Source organism: Lepidothrix coronata, unplaced genomic scaffold (genome assembly GCF_001604755.1).
Source record: "Lepidothrix coronata isolate B3197 unplaced genomic scaffold, Lepidothrix_coronata-1.0 Scaffold79, whole genome shotgun sequence".
Lineage (NCBI taxonomy): Eukaryota > Metazoa > Chordata > Aves > Passeriformes > Pipridae > Lepidothrix > Lepidothrix coronata.
This window is the reverse complement of record NW_016690259.1, coordinates 1,891,662-1,917,493: the sequence shown is the minus strand read 5'-3', so window position 1 is coordinate 1,917,493 and position 25,832 is coordinate 1,891,662. Positions and strand designations below refer to the sequence as shown.

At 38.5% G+C, this 25,832-nt stretch overlaps 1 protein-coding gene across 3 annotated transcripts in view; it reads right to left on the bottom strand.

The window, feature by feature from the left end:
* Positions 1–25,832, bottom strand: part of NR3C2 (nuclear receptor subfamily 3 group C member 2) — a 208,653-nt gene that overhangs the window by 87,829 nt on the left and 94,992 nt on the right. For all 3 annotated transcript variants that reach the window (XM_017820117.1, XM_017820118.1, XM_017820116.1), the window contains one exon: positions 329–468. In XM_017820117.1, the coding sequence (XP_017675606.1) occupies positions 329–468 (140 nt within the window). The remainder of the gene's footprint in view (positions 1–328; positions 469–25,832) is intronic.

Genomic DNA, 25,832 nt, shown 5'->3' with positions numbered 1-25,832 from the left:
TAAAAATTACAAAAATCCCCTTGAAGTGGTGGAGAAGCAGCCTGATTCAGCAGTGGCTTAAAGTAAAACAATGCATCTTTTAGAAGATGTACATTGCAGAACACCCTGGCACATTCTACATAAGTTATACCAAATTTAATTGGAGTTCATTCAACTTTTTTTTTTTTTACATTAATAACATAGAATTTTATCAACAGCAGAAAACACATAGAAAAATTTATATGTGTGTGTATATATATATTTCTTTTTTTTCCTTTTTGAAAAAAACCCCAGAGCATATTTTGTCTTTTCTTTTGTGTTGACATTTTTTTGTTTTGTGTTTTCTTACCTTCTACTGCTCTCTTGAAGAAAACTTTACAGCTGCCACATGTAACCACGCCATAATGACATCCAGATGCCTCATCTCCACACACCAAACACACTTTGGAAGGTCTTGATGATCCAGTTGATACACTTCTCAATGAAGAGCTGGAGTAAAAACAATCAAACAAAGCACCTATGAATATTTCAAATCACACTGGCCATAATACAAAGTTCAATTAAGAATTTATAACAGGTATACTGCTCAAGGCACCTAACAATTAGGAAACCACAACTCTTTCTGGCAGTGCCTGGCTGGATACATGAATTGCTTTAATTAGTAAGTGCAACATTTTTATTGTCTGGTTTAAAACAACACCCATAATATATCAATGTTAATGTGAGAAGTTACCACAAGGGCAATGGTAACTTATTGGTAGCAGATGATTAAAATTGAAAATAAACAACAAATAAACCAACCAACCACTCTGGCAGCAACCTGGCAGCTATAAATTTTCTTTCCTTTTCTTTGTTTGAAGACTTCACAGCTGAGGAATACCCGTACAAAAACCTCAAAGGCCATTTTATAAAGTAACACAGCAAAGTGCACTCTCCTGTCCATATTTCTGCTTCTCACTGCAGTGGTCCTTGAAATATTTCCAATATTTCTGTAATTTAACAGATTACTTCCTATAGAGTTTTGGAGCCTTTTTACTTTCTGCAAGCTCAGAAAACCCTTCCGTATGACTGTGAGTGCCAGAAAAGCAGCACTGCAGATTCAGACCATTCCAAAGTTTTGCAGACTGACACACCTTGCAAGCCCCGCTTCAATCATCTACTGCCTTCTTAAATGACAGGGCATTCTGTGGTTGGTTCTTTTTAAGCCATAACTCTCCAACACTAGCTTTAGGAAGTATTTTCCATTGGCACCTCTAAAAGACAGTGATCTTCAAAAACAAGTCACATTTCAAGATGCCGTGAGTTTCCTCCCTTCCCTTCTTCCCCCAGGAACTGGAAATGCCACCCTAGTGTAATCAGCATGCTTAGAGAAACATGCCAGATCCTGAAGGAGATGAAAGCTTTGGATCCCTCCCATGTCTCCGTAGGGCTGGAGAGAGTCTCTCCTTCCACACAACCTCTCTCCTCCAGGTAAACATGACCTCTTACATTCCTTACCCATTATCCCTATGAACGCTGCCAAACAACTACAAAAACAACCCTGAAAGACACTGATGGGGAAATAATCGAGTAGTTCAAACTGTAAGTCACAGGCTATTTGTCCATCAGACATCGGGAAAACACAGTAGCACAGGTAGTCTTAATTCAAACATAAGACAACGAACCTGTTTAAGAAATTTCAAGTATGCACTCTTGCCTTTTTCCAAATTTCTAACTTCCTTTAAAGAGTTATACAGAGGCCAAGTGATTTATCCAGGGGGCACAGCTCAAATGGCACTCCAAATGAAGGAGCGCAACTCTCCTGGCCTACAGCTTTACTGTAACATCAAATCTAAATGTCTTTTTAAATGACAGTGTTCAGATGTTAATCAAAATGTTCCAAATAGTATTCCTGCTCTTGTCTGCTCGCTAGTCTGTTAGATTTACTAGTTTTAGTCCTTGTGCTATTTATACTTTCATTACATAACATCACACTACTTGATAATTGCTAGGTGATGGCATTAGCTCATCTGTTCAAGAGAAAGCTTCACCAAATTTATGTTAAAATGAGTTCTGTGAGCTCGAGTCACAGTCATACCTGTGCATGCTGCATTAATCTACCCTAGGGAAAGATAACTTCTTCAGGATTTGCCAAGGCTGTGCTGGTATTCAGCTCTGCTTTCGGATGTGTTTAGGCAAAGAACAGGACTTTCTCCCTCCAGCATGTTCCCTACTGCCCAAAAAAAAATTAAGCTCTCATTAAAAAAAATTCTTCAAAAGGTATCTGCTTTCTAGAGAAAATGTCAATAACCTGGAAAACTACCGTTGAAAATTCTTTTTTTTCTTTTTTTTTTCTTTTGTTTCATTGCATATGTCAGTATTTTGCTGAAGAAGGTAACATTTCCATTCTGACATAACACAAAAATGTCTCCAGGGATTTGTAATTTTGATGCTGCATGTTCCCATTTCTTCATAAGACTAGCAAAAACTTTCCTAATCTTTCCACCCTGAAAAAGGTCAGTGTATTTTTTTCATATCCAAAAAAAAATAATAGGTAATTTTGTTAAGAGAGCTCTTCCTGTAGAGAAATGGAAGTTTCCAGGGTATCACAGCAGTGTGCATGATTTTTTATTTTTATACATATACGCACACACATGCTTCTCTATATATACATATTGCATATATATATATAATTATGTATTATTTTTAGTTGAAAATAAATTGTCATGTAGGATTTGCACAAGGTGGGAGAGCCTTTTTTTAGATACAAGCTACCCTACAAAATTGCACTTACACAGAATTATTAGGTAAGAAAAGACAGCAAAAAGACACATTGAGACACCAGTTTGATCCAGGACTATTATTAAATGCCTACTTAAGACTATAGCATATTTCATACAGCGTTTCTCTAAACTAAAGACTTGAATGCCACTGAAAGGCAGAGGTAAAGTTTGAATACAAAGCATGTATTCGGCTACTCAGCCACATCATCACAGGTGGAAACTTAACATTCTGGAATGAAATTCAATTAACTCATTCTTGTAATCAGTTTAAAAGTGGAATAGCTTAAAACACAAACGAGGTATTGTCATTTAACAGGACTATGCAACATGGAGCAGTTCTCAAATACTTCATTGCAAAGAAACATTTATATTAGCTGTTGGTACTTAAATCTCCTCCACCTTGTGCCAGCTCTAGCTATGATTGTGTTCTAATGAACAATGTTTGGCTTGTTTTTCAACTCTCTCATGTTCTCTTTCACCCATGCTATACCTGAGCATTTGCCAACTCAAAATGTTGTTATAGTACCTCATACAAAGGTAGAGTGGTGTTTGTACATACCTGCAAATAATAACAACCTGAGCACAAAACCATGCTCAAATCACACAGCTAAACCTCAGGTTAAGTCATTCTCTCCATGGAAGCTTTTAGTTCTCAACAAGGCACACACAGATAGTTATACTTTTTCCTCCTAAATCTCTCTTGGTTCAGGCTGTCATCCCTTTCTTAGTGACTTTGACCACTGTGAACAAGACCTGCATCAAGATCTGAGTTGTGATCAAGCCTTTATTTCAAGGCCAGACATCCAGTATTTATGACACAGAATGACACTTTACTTATTCATTACTTTTATTAAACCAATTCTTTCATTAATCATTTTAGCTCTGTATTCTATAGTATGTACAGGCAGAAAACCTACACTAAACCCCCCACACTGAAAGTGCTTTTCGTGCATGCTCCAAGTTAAATATTTCCCTTTGCATTAATTTTCTACAGTAACATACCATGAATTTTTATCAAGTAATCCTAATGTAAACTGGCATTTGGGAGAAGTTACAGGCAGGTAACACTTAAAAAGCAAAAAACTCAGTGTTAAATTCAGTTGACTGTAGCAGAGATATCTCCATTAATTTAATTTTAGCTGTTTTTCTGGAGTTCAGTTTGATTTTTTGGCTCCAGATGAAAAGTTTAGTTACAATAATCAAAGTTACTTAAGTAATTGAGTAATTAAATTTCTGTTTTGAAATATACAAGAGTTGGTCCATATAAGAACAAATACCACAAAAAAAGATTAAAAACTTTACAATTGACTCCCTGGAGAATTATTAGCCTATTGCCAAATAGCTATGACATTCTAAATCTAATGGCATCTGTGGGCCACAGCAGGTTTGAGTCTTAAAATTTAGATCAAGTGAAAACACTGTATTTACACATTTGCCCGAAATCAAATTAGTGCCTAAAACATATTGCTCTGATATTTAACAGGGGTTTGTAAAATTTTCACACAATGGACTTTTGTTGACCCAGAACATTCCTTGTGGGTGGCAAGCTACTCTCAATATAAAATCCTAATGAAAAACACAAGAAATAGAAAATAGTGCCACAGAGCTGGTTACTCATCCCCACTTTCAGAAGCCAGTGGCTTCCATAGGTCGATTAGGTAATATTACTTTCATGCCTCTCTCGTTATTTCCAATACAAAGAAAAAAATAAGCAAACACATACACACATCCCCATACACACACAAACTCTGCAGGATTCAAACAAAGGAGATCTAACACAGCATACATTTATCACAATGCTTTCACAGCCAAGGGCAGCATGGACCAGTTTAACAATGCCAAATGTATCTTCTAAATGATTTGTAAAATGGTTGCTTAGATGGCTCCACTAACATTCGTCACGTTGTGGGGTATGTGATTAAGAATAAGCCTGATTTATTATCCTCAACAGTGCAAATGCTGGCAGTTAAATGCTGACCTTGACTAGCCATTGCCATCAAGCCCATTTGTGTGTCTGAGAGTTGGCTTTAGTAATAGTTATATGGAGAATTAATTAGAAATAACAGATTTTGTACAGAAGAGTCAATAAACCCACAGATAATCCAGCATTTTAAAAGCTGATTATATAGGTTATTATGCTTTTCAAACCAGATGTCAGACAGGAGCACAGTTTAAACAAATGATGCCTCTCTGATGATAAAACAAAGCACTCCAAAGAAGCATAAGCCACAATATGAATTCCAAACTCATTTGTTCCAAGCACTTTTATTATTATGAGATCTAGATGAGTCCTTTTTAATTCCACGTCATTGACTTTTCTTTTTCATATTGAAATTCTCTGGCAGTAAAACAAACAGAAGGAACCTGGGTACACCTCGATAAATAAAGTGATGCAAAAACAAAGGAAAAAAGAAGGTGAGATCATCAAATCATATTTTCACCACAGGAAAAAAAAAGCCCCAACTTCTAAGAGGAAGAATAGTTAGGATATTCAAGATGCAAAGGCTGCCTGCAGCTTACTTCTACCTGCTCACCTCATTTCTGAAGGGGTGTAACCTCCAGCAAGAGTCATCTTCTACTGGGGACTGGCACACAAAAACATGATAGTTAACTTTGCACACAGAAATCCTGAAACTAACCTCCCTGTGGCCCAAAACAAGAGCTGTGTATTTCAAATGGTATTTCACAACCAGGATGTGGTTGGTCTGGCTGAGCACAGAGACCAGAGCTTGGGCCCACCTCTCCCACGCGAGGAGGTTCAGACGGTCAGGAGGCAGCCAGGAGTTGACCAAGAGCCACCCACCAAGAGCTGCAGAGCTGGTTGTGATGCTGCAGGAGCACACTCACATGGCCTGGCCTTCACCAACCTCCATGCAGAAGGCCAGTCAGTCACGCCCAAGGAGACAAGAAACTCCCACTATGAACAACAATACAGCTCCTTGCCACCTGGTACTAAAATCAAGACACTGATTACGAAGGTAATGCTACCCCGGAAATATACTCTTTCCCCCCTCCAAATAGTTCCCTGAATTCTTTCTTGGTTCCACAGATAATCTTTACGTCCTTAAGTGCTTCCTTTTGACTGGTCAGTTCTTTTTGCAGCTCTTAAGTACCTTTCTTTCTTTAACTCATCAACAACTCAGCTATCAGAGTAGACAGCACAACCATCTCCTCCTTCACGTTACCTCTGTTATTTTTGTGCACATTCACAGAGAAACAATAATTTCATTGCCCAAGATAACTCTACTAGTCATTTGGAAAATGTTATACTGGTCAAAAGATGTCCAACAGATTACTTGACCACTACACAACGATGTTAGTCACAGCCTCCACCAGTGCCTTTCATCATCTCCCATGTTTTGCTACATGCTGCTCATTTTAACTGTCAATACTAATGTTTGGCCAGTATCAGTTTCTGCTTGTGTAACACAAATTTTTAAAAAGCTTCACTGCAGGAAGGCATCCTGGCTCTCTCCTATAAGTACTTGAATAAAGCAGATTAGCAGACTGGAAAATGGTATTTCTTAAATGTCAGAGTATATAAACCAATCTTCTTGTCAGCAGACCAAGAAAGCAGAGAGAAGTGAAAATGTGCAGAGATGAAACGACCAGATTTTTGGAGGGGAAGGCAGTCACGTGGGACCTCCTGAACGCTGAGCTAAGGAAGAACCGCTGGAACCAAACAACCCCTGAGCCTCAGCAGCAACACTCCTGTGTGCAGGAGGAGCAGCATTTACCTTCTGAAGTTTGGCAAACTGCTAAATAACCTAGCTGCAAATAATGCTGTCTGAGTTTCTCAGGGCCTACAGAGATGAAGACAGAAATTATAAAAGCAATACAGAAATTATGTTTCCTTGCATAAAACAATAGGACTCTAATGGCCACTACCAACCCTTATACCCTCAACCTCAAAAAAAAGGCTAAAATTATTGGTTTTAAGAGTAAACATTAAAACAAACAAACAAAAAGTTTTAAACTCAAACTTTGAACAAGGTTTAAATATTTTAGGAAAGCTAACTATGTACTTTAGTGCATATTATGGATGATAGTTGCCAAGCATAACATCTGAATCAGTGCACGCTTGCTCTGACATCTGGAGTATTGTATAAGTCCATAAGTAATGTAAGTGGTTAGGGAAAGAATTAATTACTCCTTTAACGTCTTCTCTCCACTAGAATAACACAAATAACAAAAAAACAAATTGAAAATACATTTCCAATGTAAAATATTCAGGAAATTCAATTAAGGACACAAAAATTTACCTAGAAAATAGCATCTTCAATTCTTTTTGAAACATCCCAAACTTCAGGATCCTGAAGCTCATACTTAGATTACCATTTGCTCACCTTTGTTTTGTTTCAGCGAATGGTGAACTACCCCTGCATTCCACTATTACCCACTGTAATTTAAAAAATGGACCACTATGTCACCAAGATAAACTTATTTTGCCACTTACAACTTTGAGGATATATTTCAAAGAAATTAAAATGCAAACAAACAAATAAACAAACAAAAAACTCCAACCCAACAACAACAAAGAGAAAATTCAGCAGCTGTGATATTACATTTAATCTTAGGAAATGCTTAGTATGATGGAACATGTAGGAATCAGAGAGGAAAGTGCATTTAGTTAAGAAAAAGCAAACTGAGAACTTGGATGGTTTCTTTCCTCAGCAACTCCAGCTTTCACATTAAGTTACTTTATTTAGCGATGCCTAAGGGTCATACATCACCTTTCATACCTGGATCTTAATTATGATAACAAGCAAACTCTGACGTGCACTAATAGAAAAGGCTCCAACCTTCCTCTCAAGCCCCAGCAAATATAAAAAGATGCACTTAGGATTTTAAAAAAGCATTTAAATTCCAATGTTTATTCGGCAAATAGAAGCTGATGGGTTCTGTGCTGTAGTCACCAATGAACAGGTTCCTGTATTTAGTTTAACCTTAAGGCATATGTTGATTTTACAAAATGAAGCAAGTGTGCTATGCTCCTTCAGTTCCCATTTACCTTAGTGGATGCTGACAGGACCCAGCATTTTCCTCCATCCAGCTGTAAACCTTGACTTTTCCTTGACCTTCTCTCCTGAAATCTTTTGGTAGCAACTGTAGCTGGCTATCCAAATTTTACCTTCAAATAATCTGTTGACTACAGAAAAATATAAATTTAAGCATAAACAAAAGTGTGTTGTGGTGGACTGAAACTGAAGAGCACTTATCTCCCAGGGAAATAAATCTAATTTTTACCCACTGATTTAGAGATCAGAGAAGTATAACATCCTCCTACTATTCCTCTGCAATGCTCTTTTCTCACAAGGTACAAAGCCACAACTGCCCCAGGGAAATAAAATTTACTTGCTCTGCAGGTTTTTTAGTACATAAATATAGTTATCTATTGAAATGGAATGGTTAACCTAGATAGGGAGTTTCCAATCAGGAATAAGCCTTCAGCTTTGGAAGCCAGAGAATACTAGTAAGCCTCACAGTGCATTTGCTCTAACTTTTCATATTTTGTCCACTTATAGAATTAGTGCAGTTTAAATGCATGCAATGTTGGTGTTTGTGGTGCTGATTATAAACTGCTATGTATAGCAAGATAAGGCAGGAACAGTTTATCTGGAAAATTATCTAGTTAATTATTGAAAGTCTGCTTGAGGGGGGGCAGGGAGTACGTTTAACTCTTTTTTTTCCTGCACCTGTCAACCTGCCACAAATAAAAGGAGACAAACAGCTCTGAAAAATTCAATTTTTCATAGCACCATCCCATTTTTCACCATTGGCAAATATGTGAACCAGTATGCATCCTGGTAACTCTCTTAGGAGACCACAGTAGCGTTTACCTGGTGAGTCTGCTGCTTTATCAGTCAGCAATATTTTGAGCTGCATGAAGTGCAAGTGAGGTTCACCTGCTGGATGGGGGCACCAGTGGGAAATCATTACCATGAGGAGATAGAGGCAAGACAAGACCATGTGACTATATTGCTCTGCTACTGAAGACTTCTAAGACAAAGAAATATCGAACAAGCAAGGAAGAAGAAAAATATACATAGAAGACATAGTAGCAGGGAGATGCTAATAAGAGCATATCTTTAAAAAGCTTCCTAATTTCAAATGAAAGCTCACTGCTTTTTTTCAAGTTCTTCCCTCAGAGTCTAAACAAGCAACTCCTAAAAATACCTGCCTTTGCTTGAAGGTTTATTTTATGAAACCCTTAATACAGCAACCTGAAGTGACATCGATGACCAGAGTATTGACCATTAATGACCTTAAGAAATGTCATTCTGTTGCAGAGACAAAAATCTACCTGGTACATCAGGCAAGGGCTTGGTCCCAAAAGGCCTAAAAGAATATCTATATTAAAGATATTAGTTTATAACAGAAGCAGTTTGGTCCAATTGGACATACTTTCCTATTACAAAATGTTTGTTTTAACTTTTGAGTGCATGATCTGCTTCCAGAGAAAGTCACCACACCATTAATGCCCTAACCACACAATATAAAAAGTTTACAAGAGTTCCATAATCAAATAATTTTTTAAAAAAATCAAATTATTTCATAATAGCAAAAAAAGTAAACTGAACTGCCATCCATGGTCTACTGGGGATTAAAATACCACAACAGAAAAACCTCCAGAGCAACCATGAAACCATAGGGAAAAAACGCACCAAGGCACAAAAAAAAGGTTACCATGGGAACAAAGGCTATTTTCCAACTTGTCACATAATAGCCCCAGTATGGAAGACCTTTACTCATAAGAGCAATCCCACAGGCTTAGAAAGGCAACATGTAAAATTATTACTTGAGCTGAAAGAATCTAATGGGAGGATGGAATGGGGGGTTTGGCCTTTCAACTCCCTTATGCCCCCCGTCCAACAAGACGAAATTAGTATGGATGTTGAAAGCGTATTAGCATTACTGTACCAGCGTCTGCTACATTACAATACCACATAGGAACTGAAAATAGAAGTAGGAAAGTCTGCAAAACCTAAACTTTATAAACAGGAGGCAGGGAAAAAAGAAAGGCAACAGACAGCTCACAGTATTATTTAGTACGAGTTACCAACACAGAACTGAGTAATAGGACTGGAGCATATAAGCTTTTCAGGGAAATTCCTAACATGAACAGACTTAAGTATCTTGCAACATGCAGGGAGTTTTGTCTATATTTGTAAAAGGAAGGTTGGAAAAAGAAGTAATCTGCCGAAGATGATCTCACTAATCAAAAAGTAATAATCCTTAAGAAGGTTAAGCACAGAGCTTACATTTTTTACTGGAAGTTTCCAGCTTGGCACTTGTTTCAGATGATACAGTAAGAGACAAACCCCAATTTTACCACCATCTCTGATTAACAGATATTTTAAAAGACAAATAGTCACATTATTTTGAAACATCTTCTGTCACTTCTAAAACCTCTATTTGAAATAATGAAGGCTTCATTTTCACTAACATTTTTCCATTTTTTAAGAAATTCAACCTGTTCATGGCATTTTACTGCATACAACTATCACTCGGTACAAGAAATAAGACAACTCCTGCAGCTCTAGGTACACAGATACTGAGGTAGTTTGGAAATTTGTCTTTTCCACCTTCCTGGTCCCACAGCCCAACCCAAATATCCTCCTAGAACTATAAGGTAGAAAAGGCAGAGCAATTTCCACTTCTGTCTCCATTACTGTTCCCCTCTTGTTCCCTTAATGGGCTTTTGCTACCTTTAGACAGTGTAATGAAAAACAGTCATGATGTTTGGGGAATCTGCAAGATACACCTGCATTAAGTAGGCAAATAGATGTGGGATTCACATCCATCAGCTTCTGGAATAAGGAGAAAAAGCAAAGAAAGAAAAATGGGATAGGAATGGGTATTCTGGCAGACCTATCTCTGCGAGTGGTGAAGCTGGCCCTAGTGCAGCAATCCTTCATTTTTCTGACTGTGGTTTCTTTGCTCGGCCAATTACATCTCCGGTGGCCTCTGCCTGTGCCTACTGTAAACACAATCTAGCCTTCAGGCACACACGTGACTCTTGGGAATGGTCCTGTGCAGGGCTAAAGGTCCCTTCCAACTCAGCATATTCTGATTCCCTTCCCAGTCTCTCTGGCTCTCAGGACGCTTACCAACAGGATGCAATTGGATTTCCTCCAATAATAATGATCCCAATCCAACCTGTCAATTTTGTCACAGGTGAAACAGCCTTCTTGGGCTTCGTATCTGCTTTTAAAAATTGTGATTAGCAGAGGACATGGCAAGCAGCAGCTCCAGTTCAGACAGGGACATCACTTCTCACTTGTGCCACCTCCACTACATAAAGTGTCAATTTGCAGAGATCCTTACTCTTCTATTTACACCAAGGTACAGTCAATCCTGTTCCTGGTGATATTGTTGATTACCACATTTATTTGGACACTTCAAGTTCCCCCATTTTCCCCTGCCTCTAGTTTATGTGGAGGGTCAGGATGTATAGGCCAAAAGAGGGGTACATTAATGAGTATCCAACAGCCCCATTTCCCATCCTATTCTTGTAGATGCAATGCAGATATTCTTTCCATCCTTCTTCTTAACTTAGAAACTCAGGTAAACTGAATGATAAGCAGGGTGGAGAGAAGAGAGATGCAAGCCACTCATCATTGTGGTGCCTTCCTCTCTTCACTTTCTTGCCAAAGAGCTTGTTTTGAAATGGACACACAGAAAAAGACTCTTTAGACTAATCATCACCAGTTAGAAAGACACTTGCATCCACAAGAGCAATCAGGAAGACAGTATTGCCAGAGCATCTGATCTCACACTCCAGCACACACATAACCTCCAAATGCACCGACAGCACTTATGCTGTACAGCCTTAAGAGCGATTCACAATTTTTAATTTCACATAACCCTTCAATTTGGGTATAATTATACCTATTTTAGACACCTGGAGACCATGACAGAGGAATGGTTTAGGTCATAAACCAAAACAGCATTAGATCCAAAAGGCAGTTGTTCAGAGTTCACTATGAAAGTGGAGAATTGCACATGGGAGAAACAGTTTTAGAAACTAGATGCACAGTTAACATTCAAGAATCCCTTTTAAAATCCACAGTATTACATAATAGGAAAACTCTGTTCCCGTTAACTAAATAAAAATTCTATTGATAGCCTGTAGAAGCGGAAGGTAAACTCAACTGCACATGTTTTTAAAATATTCTAAACCCCAAGTTCTTTCAACTCCTCTTTCCCTATTTTCACAGCAAGTGTAACTGCTGACATGTAATACAGCTATACTGTAATAAATAACTATAAATTTTAACTTTTAAATCAATTAAAATACTCCTCCATTATATGTCAGAGTGACAAGTAATAGCCTGCTGAGTGCCACGGAAAATTTTGGTCAAATAGCAGACGAGGGCTGCAATCACTGACTGATACCTAGAGCAAAGGCTTTTGGTAATTCTCCCACAAGCAATCACAATTGCTGACAAAGTTCAAATTTGTCTTGACAGGATTGTCAAGGCAAACTAGAAACGTTCACAATTGCAAGTCAAAGAATTCATTTTTATTCAGCTGAAATTCACTCTACTGCTCACATACTAATGATATACAGTACTGTACCTACCACTCTCTCTGGTTGAATAGCCAAAATCCATATAGCAAAAACTAAAGGAAAATGGGAACACTAAGCAAAATACCGACCAGGAAAGTTATGTTCTACAACTAACACAGCCCCAGTTCATCTCCCAAATCCTCTGCTACATACTGTCAAAATTCTCTTGCAATATATAGCAGGCCTTGATTTTGGAAGGCAGCTTGAATTTAACTTCGGTGGGAATAAGAGCTGGTACAATAATTAAAACCACCACCATTCCTCCCATTTCAGGAAAAGGATGTTTAACTGTTTATGAGCAAAAGCACATTACTGTAGAGGCAAACTGGCAGTTAAGTGTGCATAATTATGTGCTTATGCATAAATTTACACAATTTATATAGAAATCAAGGTGTATAGCAGAGTGAGCAAACATTATTACTTGCTAAACCATCACCCCCCAGAACTCATTTATGCAGCCTGAGGCACAGACTTTCAATCTCATTTAGCAAGGACCACAATATTTACATTTATTGTTGTACCACAAATATTACTCACTGACACAACAGGTCCCACACGGAGTGCAATTAAAACCAAAGACAAAGAACCTGATGACATACATTCTTTGCTTCATTAGCCAATTTCACAGAACCACTGAATGGACTGGGTTGGAAAGGACCTTAAAGATCATCTGGTGCCAACCCCCCTGGCATGGGCAAGGACACCTTCCACTCGACCAGGTTGCTCAAAGCCCCATTCAACCTGGCTTTGAATTTCTGCCTATTCTAAAACAATCTGCTTCTTTTTCCCTCCTGTAGCCATCAAAATTATTTCTGCTAAAAACAGGTGTGCAATACGCAGAATAAGCACTTGGGGAAGAAAAAAGATGACTCAATGAAGAGTAAGCTTTGAGCACCCACAGTTTCAAATGCTGCAGCAATTACAGTGTAACTTAATTTTATTACATGGCTGGAAGGTCCAAGAAGTCCCCACCATCCCCACTTGCACACCTTCAGGCTTCAGACCACTTCATTCCATCCAACTCCTGGCATGGGAGCCCACCACTGTCACATAGCAGTAAGAGACAACTTCTTACTTCCCTATTTGCTTTCTGTATTCCCCAATAATATACACAAAATAAAGCAAGTGCTGAGCTACAAAGTATATGAAGAAAAAGGTTTTGCAATTTTTAAAAATTATTAAGTTCTAATTCAGGAGCAGGAATAATGAAACCTTGTTTCCTTAGTCTTTCTCCTTCCTGCTTGCAACGTTTAATAGGAGAAAAATGCTAACTAGCCCCTTTCCTTTAGTGGGGCCACTAATTGGGTGCCTTTCCTCCTTCCAGTCACTTCTTTTAATGGAACTGGTAAGAGATAACAGCTAAAATTGAATAGCTGTAATAGCTACCCACTGTCAAATTTAGTTGAAGTTGGCTGACATTCAAAACTTATTAGGCGGGAACACACAGACAGCTCAGTTACATAAAAATCTCCTTAGGCTCTGTCTGGGGTTCTGCTGGACTTGCTACCAGAAAGCACTAACTGTTTGTAGCCACAGATACTCACCGGATTCACCTATTTTTGTTTGTTTTCCTCAAGTAAAGTGTTCTAGTTTTGCACATACCTACAGATGTCAGTTACTGAATTTCCAAAAGCTTGCCTGCAGTGGATAGCATCACTGTCTTTTGTGTGGTTTTGCACTCCAAACGTGGACTTCCCTTGAACACATCCTAGCAATATTTCCTGGGCTTGCCTCAGAGCCATTCTGATTTTAATGAGCCCATAGAAAGCAGCTTCAGGCAACACACTGTCCATACTCTTCTTCAAAAATCTGTGCTCCTGTATCTACAGAAACAGTGTTTCTAAGCTATTTGAAAACACTTGTAAGAACTTGACACCTAAAATCTTTTCCAGGCTTTTTACACCAGGAAGGACTCAAAGACACTCCAAGAAGAACCCGCTAATGCTTGGAAGAAACAAGGCTGTTATCCAAATTTCACAGTCACACAGAGGAATGTTAATAAAAGTAAATGCATACCAAGCACTTGTTTGAAGTTCAACGCTTCTTTCATTCCAGAAACACTGCTTTAATCTCGCAAATGCTGCTCTGCCTTTTGTTATCCCCTTTCGTGACTGTGTTGTCAAGCACAGCACTCAGGCAAACTTGCTGCAGGAGGAGCAGAAATTGCCTACAAATATCAAGCCTACACCACCAACATGAGTGCTGTCTTCTAGCAGAGCAAGGCTGACGCAGGACCTCAAGTTTTCAACACAATAATACTCAGGCCAAGCTGTTTGGCAGGATAATCTGGAGAGTCAGCCCCTCCTGCTCTCCGCCATTTGGGAACCAACTGCAGTCGCTGGCATGGAGTGGGCTGCAGGTTATCAGCTGCGCAACATTGGATTTGATGTAAAACCGCTTGAAGTTGAAAATACCAAAACCCCTGTGACACGGAAGGCAGTTTCACCTATCACAGTCACCAAACACGTCAAGAAGCAGCCCTGCCTACAAGACACCAAGGCAGATCAGGGCAGGGAAAAAGCCCGGTGTCTTTCTGACAGAGGAAAGCTGTGATGTTCTGGTCTGACTGAATGTACTCGCCAGAGCTGCCAATTCAAGAGCTTGCCCAACAACTGAATTTTACCGAATCCTAAAGAAACCCTTGAGACTGATGGTGTTACAGGCCTTGATTTACTTGACAAAGAAAATGTACAGGCCTTTATTCTCAAATTTTCTAAGATTTCCTTGGCTGAAAAATTGCATTAGCTCTTCCTCAATCAAAACAAACCTCCAGTCTGCTAACAATTATTCCAGTAAAGGTAGAAGTTTCGTTTTCCTGCAAGAAGTGAACGATGACACCATTTTCTAAAGCACGAGCTCTATTCTTTTTGTAGAGTTGAATCTCTCCACCCTGAGCTCCTGAGGAATCATCTTCTAGTCCCTGATGCCTGCAGACAGTTGTGCTTTTGTCAGTCCAGGTGGTGCTCTCTGGCCAGCTACTCCGGCAGAATTACCACAAGCACCTGCTGCCCTTCTTTACGGTATTTACAGGACAGACAGAAGAGTCCATGCTATTTTGCTGCCTGCTGTTCTTGGCTGGGTAGGTCGGAAACCTTTGTTTAATGCTTCATTAGAGATGCTAGATAGAAATTTTAATAAATTGGTGCACTCCATTGATTCGGCATTTCCTTGTAGCTGGCTCTCATAGTGTTTGATCATTTTGATTATGGACCGATGCAACACCACTGAATTTACAGCCACAGATTAGTTTTAAGCAGCCACAGAACTTCATGTCTGTTCTTATGCCTTTTCTGCCATTATAGTTACATCTTAAACCAATGGCAAACCTCCCCTGCCCTTGTTTTTCGCAGGAATCGCACATGCAACCACAACAAATTCATGGTGGCCACTGTGAAAGCAGAGTTGGTAAGCTTTTACCAGGCAGCCATAGGCTGCCTGTGATCACTGTGAAAGCTCATTAGAAACACTGGTCCCACCTGGCAGCAGAAGGTATAACAACTACATTAAAATTCAGGAAAAGAACAGAATAAAAGTGGCTTTCGTAAATGTTGTAGATACTGCTAAAAGCACAACCCCCAAATAATGCAACTGGCTGTGCTCCTAAAGGCATTTACTAACTAAAGTTACTATGGTTGCATGAAAAGGAAAAAAAACACCCTACAAACTATGGTATGAAGAGAGTCTAAGTCTATGAATGAATATTGATAAACTGCTGATCATGATGTGCCATAATTATTCTTAGAGCATGAGGTCACAATCCTAAATTATGAAACTGCTGAAATAATATTTTTTTGAAGTTTCATCTTTCCCTTATGCATAAAAATCTCTGCTAAGCCTGCAAAATCTTGACCTCAAATTTAAGGACATTATGCTACTTTAATAAATTATATAGAAGGCTTGACTTGTGACCAAGAAAATATTAAGTCTTGGGTTATTATATTCTACATTGTTTCTTTACTCATTAAACCTGAAGAGCTTTCATTAAAAATAGAGTAATTCAATTCACTGACATACTATTAACAAAACATGATATAAATATTTAAATTCCAATGCTGTGAAAGAGATGACAGAGATAAACTAAATAGCTGAAATCCAGATGATATAAAAGAAACTCAAAATCTTATCTATAAAGAAAGGGCTTCAACATTTTAACTTAGTCCAAATTTATTTTAACGGGCATTATGTCATGAAAAAAAAGTTTAGAGAAAAAATATGTATTACTTTGGATATTGTTGTCTTAAGCAAATACACTTCAGCTCTATACTTAATTAGAATTAGATGGCAAATTTTGTCAGTGTCTCCTATTCCTCTTCAAAACTTGATATATTTTTGCTGTTCCTGATAATGTTACAGTGGCCTGTATACATGATTGAGAAGTTACCCACCAAGACTGTTACTCAAGTGCACAAGTACAGCCATCACCCCAATTAACTATTTATGAGCTGTTCCACTGCTCTAGAAAAAGTGCACTGCTACGAGAAAAAAATTGCTCATTAGAAAGCAGCCTGTTAAGGTATTTTTAAATATAACAATGCAATTTCAGTAGACACATGCACATTATTTTTTAAGGAGAAGAGGAACCGAAGCATTTTACTCTGGAGCTGAGTGGTTTAAAATTTTAATGAAGAAAGGATTTAAGATTGTATTATAGGAAACAATGTCTCATTGACAGAAATGTAGTTAAGACAGTCCTGCAGATCTTTCCATCTCTTACTTCTGTGCCCTTTTACCCTAGGCACGCATATGCTTCCACTGAGTCTGAAGACTGGCAGGGAAGCAGGGACTGAGTGCTACTTCCAGGTGGCTTCTCCTGTAAGGGAATCTCTGCCACAGCTTCTCTTCACATCCTCAACACTACTGGAAATAACTCTGCACTCCTAAGCTGAAACTCCTCCTCTATCAAATGGAGAAAATTTTAAATTATTTAAGTGAAGAAGTGGCAAAATTATTCTCTCCTGATTATGCTAAGCAGAGGAGGGGGAAAAAAGAGGGGGAGAATGAGGGAATATGGCAAACCTGTCCTGGTCAATCAACTCTATCAACCAGCGAGTTGCTAAACTCTTGAGAGTGCTCTGAGGTGCTCTGGTTATTACTGATAGTACAGAAAGATTATATACATCACTTCTGTATTACTGCACTCCTTAAGTCTTTTGAGAAATTTACACATGTAAAACAATCAGTAATACTTGAAGCTGTGCCCTTCATTACCAGTTTTCTGCAATTTCCTTATTAAAAGTACCCAAGAAGCCATCTTATCTGATATTCTACCAGGTTTGGACAAAATACAAAAAAAATTTCATAACTTAATTACCAGACCGATGAGTGACACTAGAGCACGACCTGTCAATTTGTTACTGAACATCACTTTTTAAATTACTGTCTACCCAGTTGTTTCAAACACATGTAGTTTTCTTAGTCCAAATGAGCTTGTTGCTTAAAATACTCCTGCATCCCACACATTTGTTCCTGGAAAATAAGATGATGGAGCCCATCAGAAATACTGTCTGGCATGTTTACCTGTCTCAAGCTCTCACGTTACTTTGCAGCATCCTCCCCTGCTGTGAATTTATCAGAATAACATTTTCCTGCATAAAGAACGCAAATAACCATCATCTGTGTGAGGACACACTATCCAAAAATGTCATAAATGAAAAACCTTGTTGTAAATTGTTAACACTTCGTTGTTAACTTGCTGCTCACACTTGATCTTAACATTTACCCCCCCACATGTCCAGATCTCCAAGGATGACTCTAGGGATCCAACACCTCACGAGTTTACTTATGTACATTAAGGCTGACAGTCCAACAGCCTTTCTTTCCCTCTCTGTCTCCCACCTCTCTTCTCTATGTCCTCATAAACAATACCACCTAAAAATAAAACTATATGCAAGAATAACAATGGGCAACAGCGAGACTTAGCCCAGCAACAGAGTCAAAGTATGACATTTAGAGCTGCTGCATGCTGCTAACTCCAGTCCTGTTAGGGCCAGCTTCAAAACTGCCTCAGATGAGATACAGAAACAAAATTCTGAGCTGCTCCAGAGTTTTGTTACAGTTCCCTGCCAGCCTCCAGAGGGGAGCTAACAGAGCAGAGAACAAATGACATGCATGATCTTCCCTCACCACAAACCTCCTTAATTCTTTACAAGGAATGTATACGAAATACAGCACAGGTCATACATACACCACCTTAAAAGAATAAAATAATATAAAAAAAATTTGCTCTCTCCTGGTTTTCCCAGTAAGACAAAATTAGCGTTGAGCTGTGTGATCAGCTCCTTAGTGTACAACCATTTAGTTTATTTATATAGCTATTCTCTTCCTATATTTTTTAATAACCTTCTAGCTTTTTGCCTTTCAGCTGAAGGCAATCTCTTCACATTTTATGCATAACGGAGCCAAAACGGGTGTCAGTGTTTAACAATGATACCCTTAAATTTCTTGGATGAAGAGAGGGAAAATTTAGGGAAGAAAGAAATTAAGGAGTATATCTGGTCCTCTTACCATTTTACCACAACATGAAGGGAAGGGGGGGAGATAGTCTAATTTAGTGGTCTAAATGATATATTGGAAGCTCCACATGCTTCCAAGGCTACTTCTAAAGAAAGTTTTGTGCTTATCCAAGTCTGTTCATGGAAAGGTACCATATGCTTATAATCATTTATCCTTTATACAATGCATACTTCATGAAATTTGTATGGTCTTCTTTTTTTTTTTCCTTCCCTAACAGTGAGATTCACAGATCTGAAAGGATGCTAAATACTAAATCTGTAAAAGTTCACGACAGTCCATGGCAAAACTCCATTTTACTTTGGATTAAATATACTTGGTGACATTCCAAACAAGCCCGTCAATACGTGCACAAAACAGGACTACTGGTTCCCCAGGAGAGAGATATCACTTGTTTGCTCTGTGTGTGCTCTATGAAGACATTTGTGTATAAATTGACAAGGATGCTATCTTGATATGCAGAATACTTCTGCAAGTGCTAGGAGTTGAATGTGTCTGTTCAACTGAGAAAGGGGTTGAATGTCCCATTCAAGAGTTACAAGCACTAACTGTAATTCTGTACAAGTTTTTCTGAAAACTTATGTATGGACCAAAACAGGCAAGAAAGCCCTTCTCTCCACTGGATGTTTACTCCTTTTATAGCTAATATTCCAATTATTTGAGGGGATTTCACAGATTGCAAATAATTCTTTGCTCTCTTTTCATCTCCCTATTATGGTTAGAGATGAAGTCACAAAATCTTTTAAAACTTTTCCCCAGTATTTGGTCAGTATCTGTTAATTATTTTAGATTGAACTTCCTCTTCTGCAGTGTTATAGCATAATTTAAGCATTCAACTTCAATCTGTTAAGTAGACTAGAAGAGTTACATATACTTCTCACTTCTAAGCTTTCAGTTTAAGAGTTTTTCCCTTGTGACTGCCTTAGTTTGTATTCCCTTCCTTATTTCCTCAAGCTTTTCTCTCAAGATTCAGACATTTTCCTCTACACTTCAGCATGCTAAACACATCTTTGGGTAGGATTTAAAGGGCTCAGATGTCAGGTATGTAAACTATTTTTCCTTTAAGAGCAGAATTGGCACATTACGCTATTTCAAAGATAAGTGTATTTGAGGCAGAAACTTGCCTTCAAGTTTTATTCTCTTTTATCAGCAACAACATCTTGAAAATCCTGGCTAGGGTGAAATAAGAAATGTTGTATTCATTGACCTTTTTGCTAAGGTGTGTCATCATTAAATTTGAATATACTGCACTACATGTTCATATACAGTTTCCCAGGTTTCTTCTGGATATTTTCATATAAATACAAAACTCGGAGCTACTCTTTCCTCTTCCCAACTAAGTCAGAAATCATATACGCAATGCCTGCACTAAAGTAAAAAACTGTCTTTGGCATTTGTGGTTGCCTGCTGAAGATTACTTTTGTGTATAACCCAAAGCATTTTATCCCAGACCTTTATTCAAACTAAAGTGACTGTGCCATCATCCATAATTCAGAGGCAGCACCTGTTGGGTTTGTATTAACAACCTGATACTTAAGTAAACTGTTTGGAGCTGGGGCCGGCAAAAATATCCTGTACTTGCAAATCCTATACTGAAAGAGCTGAGATTGGTTTCAGTAAGTAATGCCAATATTTTCAGTTTCAAAAAAAAAAAAAAAAAAGTATAATGAGTAGGACAACCTCCAGGCAAGATGTTCGAAATTTATAAGAAATCAAATATCAAGAGATACGGTTAGAAAAGTTAGAATATCAGTTTGGTGAAAAAAAAAAAAAAAGACAACTTCCACTCCACCACCATTTTTACCTCTTTTTAAACGTTTCCTCAGTTCCCAACAGAGTACATCTAAAACTAACCTGGTCACCATGGTGGGCACTGCTTTTCAGGCATCCATGAAGAAAGTAGTTATGCAATATTTCTGTAAACATGCAACATTCAACATAGTGTCAGTTCTTCACAATTCACAGTTTTAAATGATAAATGCAAATATACTACTTAGACCTACATGTGTATCTCAAAAATCTAGCTTGGATAGTCAGATTTATTTTTGGGAACAAAGACCAGGAACTCATTTTTCTGACAGAAATCAAGGTCAAAATTCTGCGAACTTGCTTACTAAGAAGTTGAAGACTAAGGAAGCTAGAAAAATCAGTTTTGATGCCATCACAACAACTTTGTAGTTAGCCATGCTAACACAGTTTCCTGGGTACAGTGCTCCTAAGAGGATCTCATAACACTGCAAAATCAGAGCATGCAGATGACTGGTGAGGTAAATCTTCCAAGTGACTTGTATATTCAACGAGGGAGACAAGGTAATTTTTAACATCATCTCTTATCGCAATTAAAGTCATCTCAAGCCTGCTGCAGCAACTTAAAAGGCCAGTCCAGAAGGTAAACAGGCCACGTTGGAAGGAGGATCATTAGGATGCCTTGGTACCAATGTCCACAGGGCCTTGAAAATTGGTTCTACGTGACAAAGTCACCGCGTGCACAATGAAGGCTGCTTTGCCTTAGTGTCATGGGTTTGATGATCACGTCCGAGCTCAATATATACATATATCTATGTAATTAAAATTATTATTAGAACAGCAAATATAAATATGTACATATACAGGAGATACAGTACCACACAGATGTTTGGGTTTTTTACTGTACAATACCATTTACTTCTAGGTGTCAGAATGAGGAAAATATAATATATTAAAAAAGTAATTATGGAGACAGGTGGGACACAGCAATATTTCCTTTCTGTTATTGGTTTCCTTGAAGATTAACAGTGGACAGAAGACCTTAAATCAACTCAATTCTACACTACTTATAAATTCAATCCCGCCATTTTACTCCATGAATAATGATCAAATTAAGTGTCTATGAAATATAGAGTCTGTTTCCTCCTTTTTTTTTTTTTTCCTAATCTCCATCTTGAAACAGACCACTAAGACATCAAATAGAGAGATAATAATGAAATATCACGAGGAACTTCGGGCACAAAAACAATGACACCTTACCAAGGTCTGTGATAGCTACCAGATAACCTGACAGTGACGTGCTCCCACCTCACCAGATATGAAATAAATAATAATGAAAAATTAAAAAAAAAAAAAAAAAAAAACACCCAACATTTAAGTATATTGGAAAGGGTCCCACGCTGGCTATTTCATGGAAGATGGCATAACAGGAAAAATCGACAAGGGAGAACACTGCAGAAATTTTGTGTTCAGCAGAAGATACTGCAGCATGAGTTCTCAACAATCAGGATTGACCCAAATGGAGAAAACACAGACCAAAATTCTGAAAACATACACCTAGTCCTTCATCATGGATTTTTCTGTCTCCCTATATTGTATAAATCAAAGATCTCATTCAAACACAAATACAGCCTAGATGCTGTAGAAATTCGTCTCATTCAGCACTCCCTACCAACCTGTTCCTGGAGAAACAGAAAGACCAGAAAGTCAAACAAACTGTATGTCAGGGAACTGTTTTCCCCTGTGAAGCACTTGTGAACTCTGAAGGAGCACTACTCCTCCATGCCAAATGGACATCCTTTGAGATGGGATAAGCCATTGGTATAGTTAAGAATAGAAACAGAATCCCAAATCATCCATTCTACGACAATACTAGAACTTTTTCTGCAAGGATTCGTATTTCTATTCATCAGCCAAAGAAAGTGACAGGTAAGTCAAGAGCTTAAGTAAGTCTTGAGACATTTCCATTTCTGGCTTATGGTGATGTGAATTTGCCCTGCTTCTACTCAGGGTACTCTGGTCTCTGAGCCTCAGAATTAAAAAGCTATCAATTATAACTAAATTGAATATTTAATTCAAACACATAAGATTTTAGTTTTACAAGGACTGTTAGCACAAGCAAACCCAGAGCTCTGCCTCTGCACCCACTCTCCACTATGGGGCCAACCACTGCTTCCAACAGAGGCGTCACAGAGGTGAGCAATATAAGTGTATAATCTCAGATGATATGATCCAGTAGCTGGATGGGAAAGAAAATCTCTGAGTCCAGATGAAGCCCAGGTTGCTATTATTTGTGGAATACCCAAACTCTGAAAATCACAAGAGGAAAACCTCTTCAGCAGAGTTATATTGCATCCAGCCACAATGCAAGACCAATTTAACTACCGTCAACATAGATGCACAGCAGGTTGAAAAACAAAACACACATAAATTCAGAGGCTCACAACAGTATTTATAAAGCCTTATATCCATCTACCCAAATCCAGAGAACACACTTGTCAATCCACCAGGAATCACAAACTATAAAAGTTAGGAGTATTACGAAAAAGCAAAAAATCATACAAAAAACCTAATACAAGAGAAAAAAATACAACTTAAATACAAAGAATCAATTTCAGCAAGTTCTGAGCACTTATTTAAGTCCTGGTTTCACAATCTTACAGTAAGATCTGAGTCTCAGATCTGACCATGAGCCACGAGAACATTCCTACCATTTAGTGTGGGCCAGAAATTCAATTTATGACTGACATAGGATGCCAGACCAGCTACTGGGCTGCATTACAATGAAATCTTTCCCTCAAACCAACTCTGAGAAAGTTTTAGCCACAAAGCCAGAGCAAGAACATCAGCAATGTTCAAGTAAGCAGCCAGGAGGCACACGTAACCCTGGCAGAAATTTTATCCTCACAAAAGAGCCTTTTTTTTTTGCAATTAGGTAAAAATAAGCTTAAATATATTAAATACTAGTGAACTACACATACTTTCCCTCCTCCTCCCCCTAAACTTTCAAGATCAAGGGAGTAAAGACTTTATTTTTTTTTTTAACCTTAATTTTAGTTATATTCCCGTCCTTCATACTGTAATTTCTTCTGGTTCAGAGCTGGAGAATGAAAACAAACAAACAAACACCACAAAAACCAAAATCAAAGCCTGAAGCGGTTTCAGGGTAGAGGTTTATTTAACACACACATTTCAGTGTTACTTGAAGCTAGGGAATAGTTAAGCAGTGATTATAATTTAGAGTATGCAGAGAGGAACTGTAATAACTGTACATCTGGGCAGTGGGCTGAAGTGGAAGAGATGATGTTTTATTCCATCTCTTCCACACTCCTAAAGGACATGGCAGCTGGCATGAGAGTCAAGCAGCAAGGTAAGCACTCGCAGTGTGACAAAGCTTGCACGTGAACCCCATCTAAGTCTTTTTAAAATTATACGTATGTATGTGTATACACACACCATATATAGATATGTCACCAAATAAACTGTCTGCAAAGTTTACTTCTCCATCAAAGGCACAAGCTGTCACTGCTGGGAGCCAGAAGCTAAATGTCATTAGGGCACAGGCTCTGACACAACTTGCCAAGAGGCAGGAGCTGCATGGAGGCCCTGCTGCACCCAAACTGTATAATGCTGGTACACAGCTCTCCAGAAGTTTATCACATTACAGAGTTTCCCTTACTGAATCAGCAATCCCTGCAGACACCCCTGCATGGTCACCTGCCCTCCTGTGGGCAGCATATGATAGACTAGGGTCTGTTGAAAGAATTTAGAAGAAAGAAAGAACACCACCCCCACCCCCAAATCTTCATGAAAACCAACATCTGGTATGTGCTCAGGTTGATGACATGTTCTACAGTTACAACTGCAAAATACCATAAAATTTTAAAGATAATACTTTAACTATTCCTGAAACCCATTTTGCATTTTTTAATTTTGTGGCAAAGTAACACCAGTGGAACACAGAGATAACTAAAGTTGCCAAACAACTCTCCACTTATTAATAAAAAAAGTAAAGTTGGTTCTTTGTTTAAAACTAAGCACGGGTGTGTTTCAGTCCAAAAGAATCTGTGTTTCAGGAAAAATGCTATAGGTGTTCCTGAAAAAAACAAAGTGAGGGGGAAACACTGCTTTGACAGTTTTCATATTTCCTACAATTGACCCTTTGAAAACCAGTATTTCCATGTTTTAGTGTGCAGACTTTGAATTGACCTTGGAGTCAAAGGTGGTGCTTTTTCCAGCAGAGGGAAAATCCGTTCAAACCCACCTCCTAAAAGCAGCGTTTGCATGCACTCCATAGTGGTTTGCAGTATTTGGCAGCAGCATTCCCTCCATCTTAGCTACACTGAGCAAGCTGCAGATGAGGGTTGGACAAAGTTCATTCTTCTCCCTTCCTCCCCCTGCACAGATGCTCATTCTTGCTGTTGTGAACTGCCACACCTGAACTAAGATGAAGGGCATTTGAATCCCATCTCATCTCTGCAAATGCCTTGCTGCTATGCAGACTGAAAAGGTAGGGAAGGTCCCAACCCAAACACAAAGGGACCAGGACAGGCAATGCAATTATATTTACTTGAGTCTGCTGAGCTGCAACAAGTGGATATAAACGCAGTATCACAAGGTGAAACCTTGAAAGCAGAGACAGACTATTGGGAAGAATGACAAAAAGTTCTGCAGCAACGTGGGTTGAAATATAGGATTATTTAGAACAGAGTACAAGATTAGGTGGAGAGGTGAAGACTCCACGACATCATGAACATCTCCCTGCACCTTCTTACCGTTTAGGGCCTCTTTCTACAGCAAGTCTGTTAGCAAAAGCAGCAAGGTCCATTTTTAAGGTTCAATGAGCCACACAGATGGCAATGCTGTTCCATGAAATGGAATTCATTTCCACCTACTTTCTTAAGAGGTCTCAGAAGTGCTTGTGATCGTACAGCTTTGTGACTGTATGCAACCTTAGCTACTACAACTCTGCTTTGTGCACTGGCTGAACAAACCATTACCTGAACAGCAAATTTGGAGGAGCAAACTCAAGTATATTCTATAACTGGAAAATCTAGCATTAGGAAGAAGACTGTGCCTCCTTCATTTCAGAAACCTGAATGAGGCTGGAAAGTTTCGGCAGAAAATGACTGATCTGAGTTAAGAAAGCACAGTATCACTACAAAGACCTGAATTTATCATAACTTTTCCACATGCTATATAATAATACTTTTCATGAAAACGCATGCTTTTGCCAAAGATTTCTCTCACTTTTATCTTTG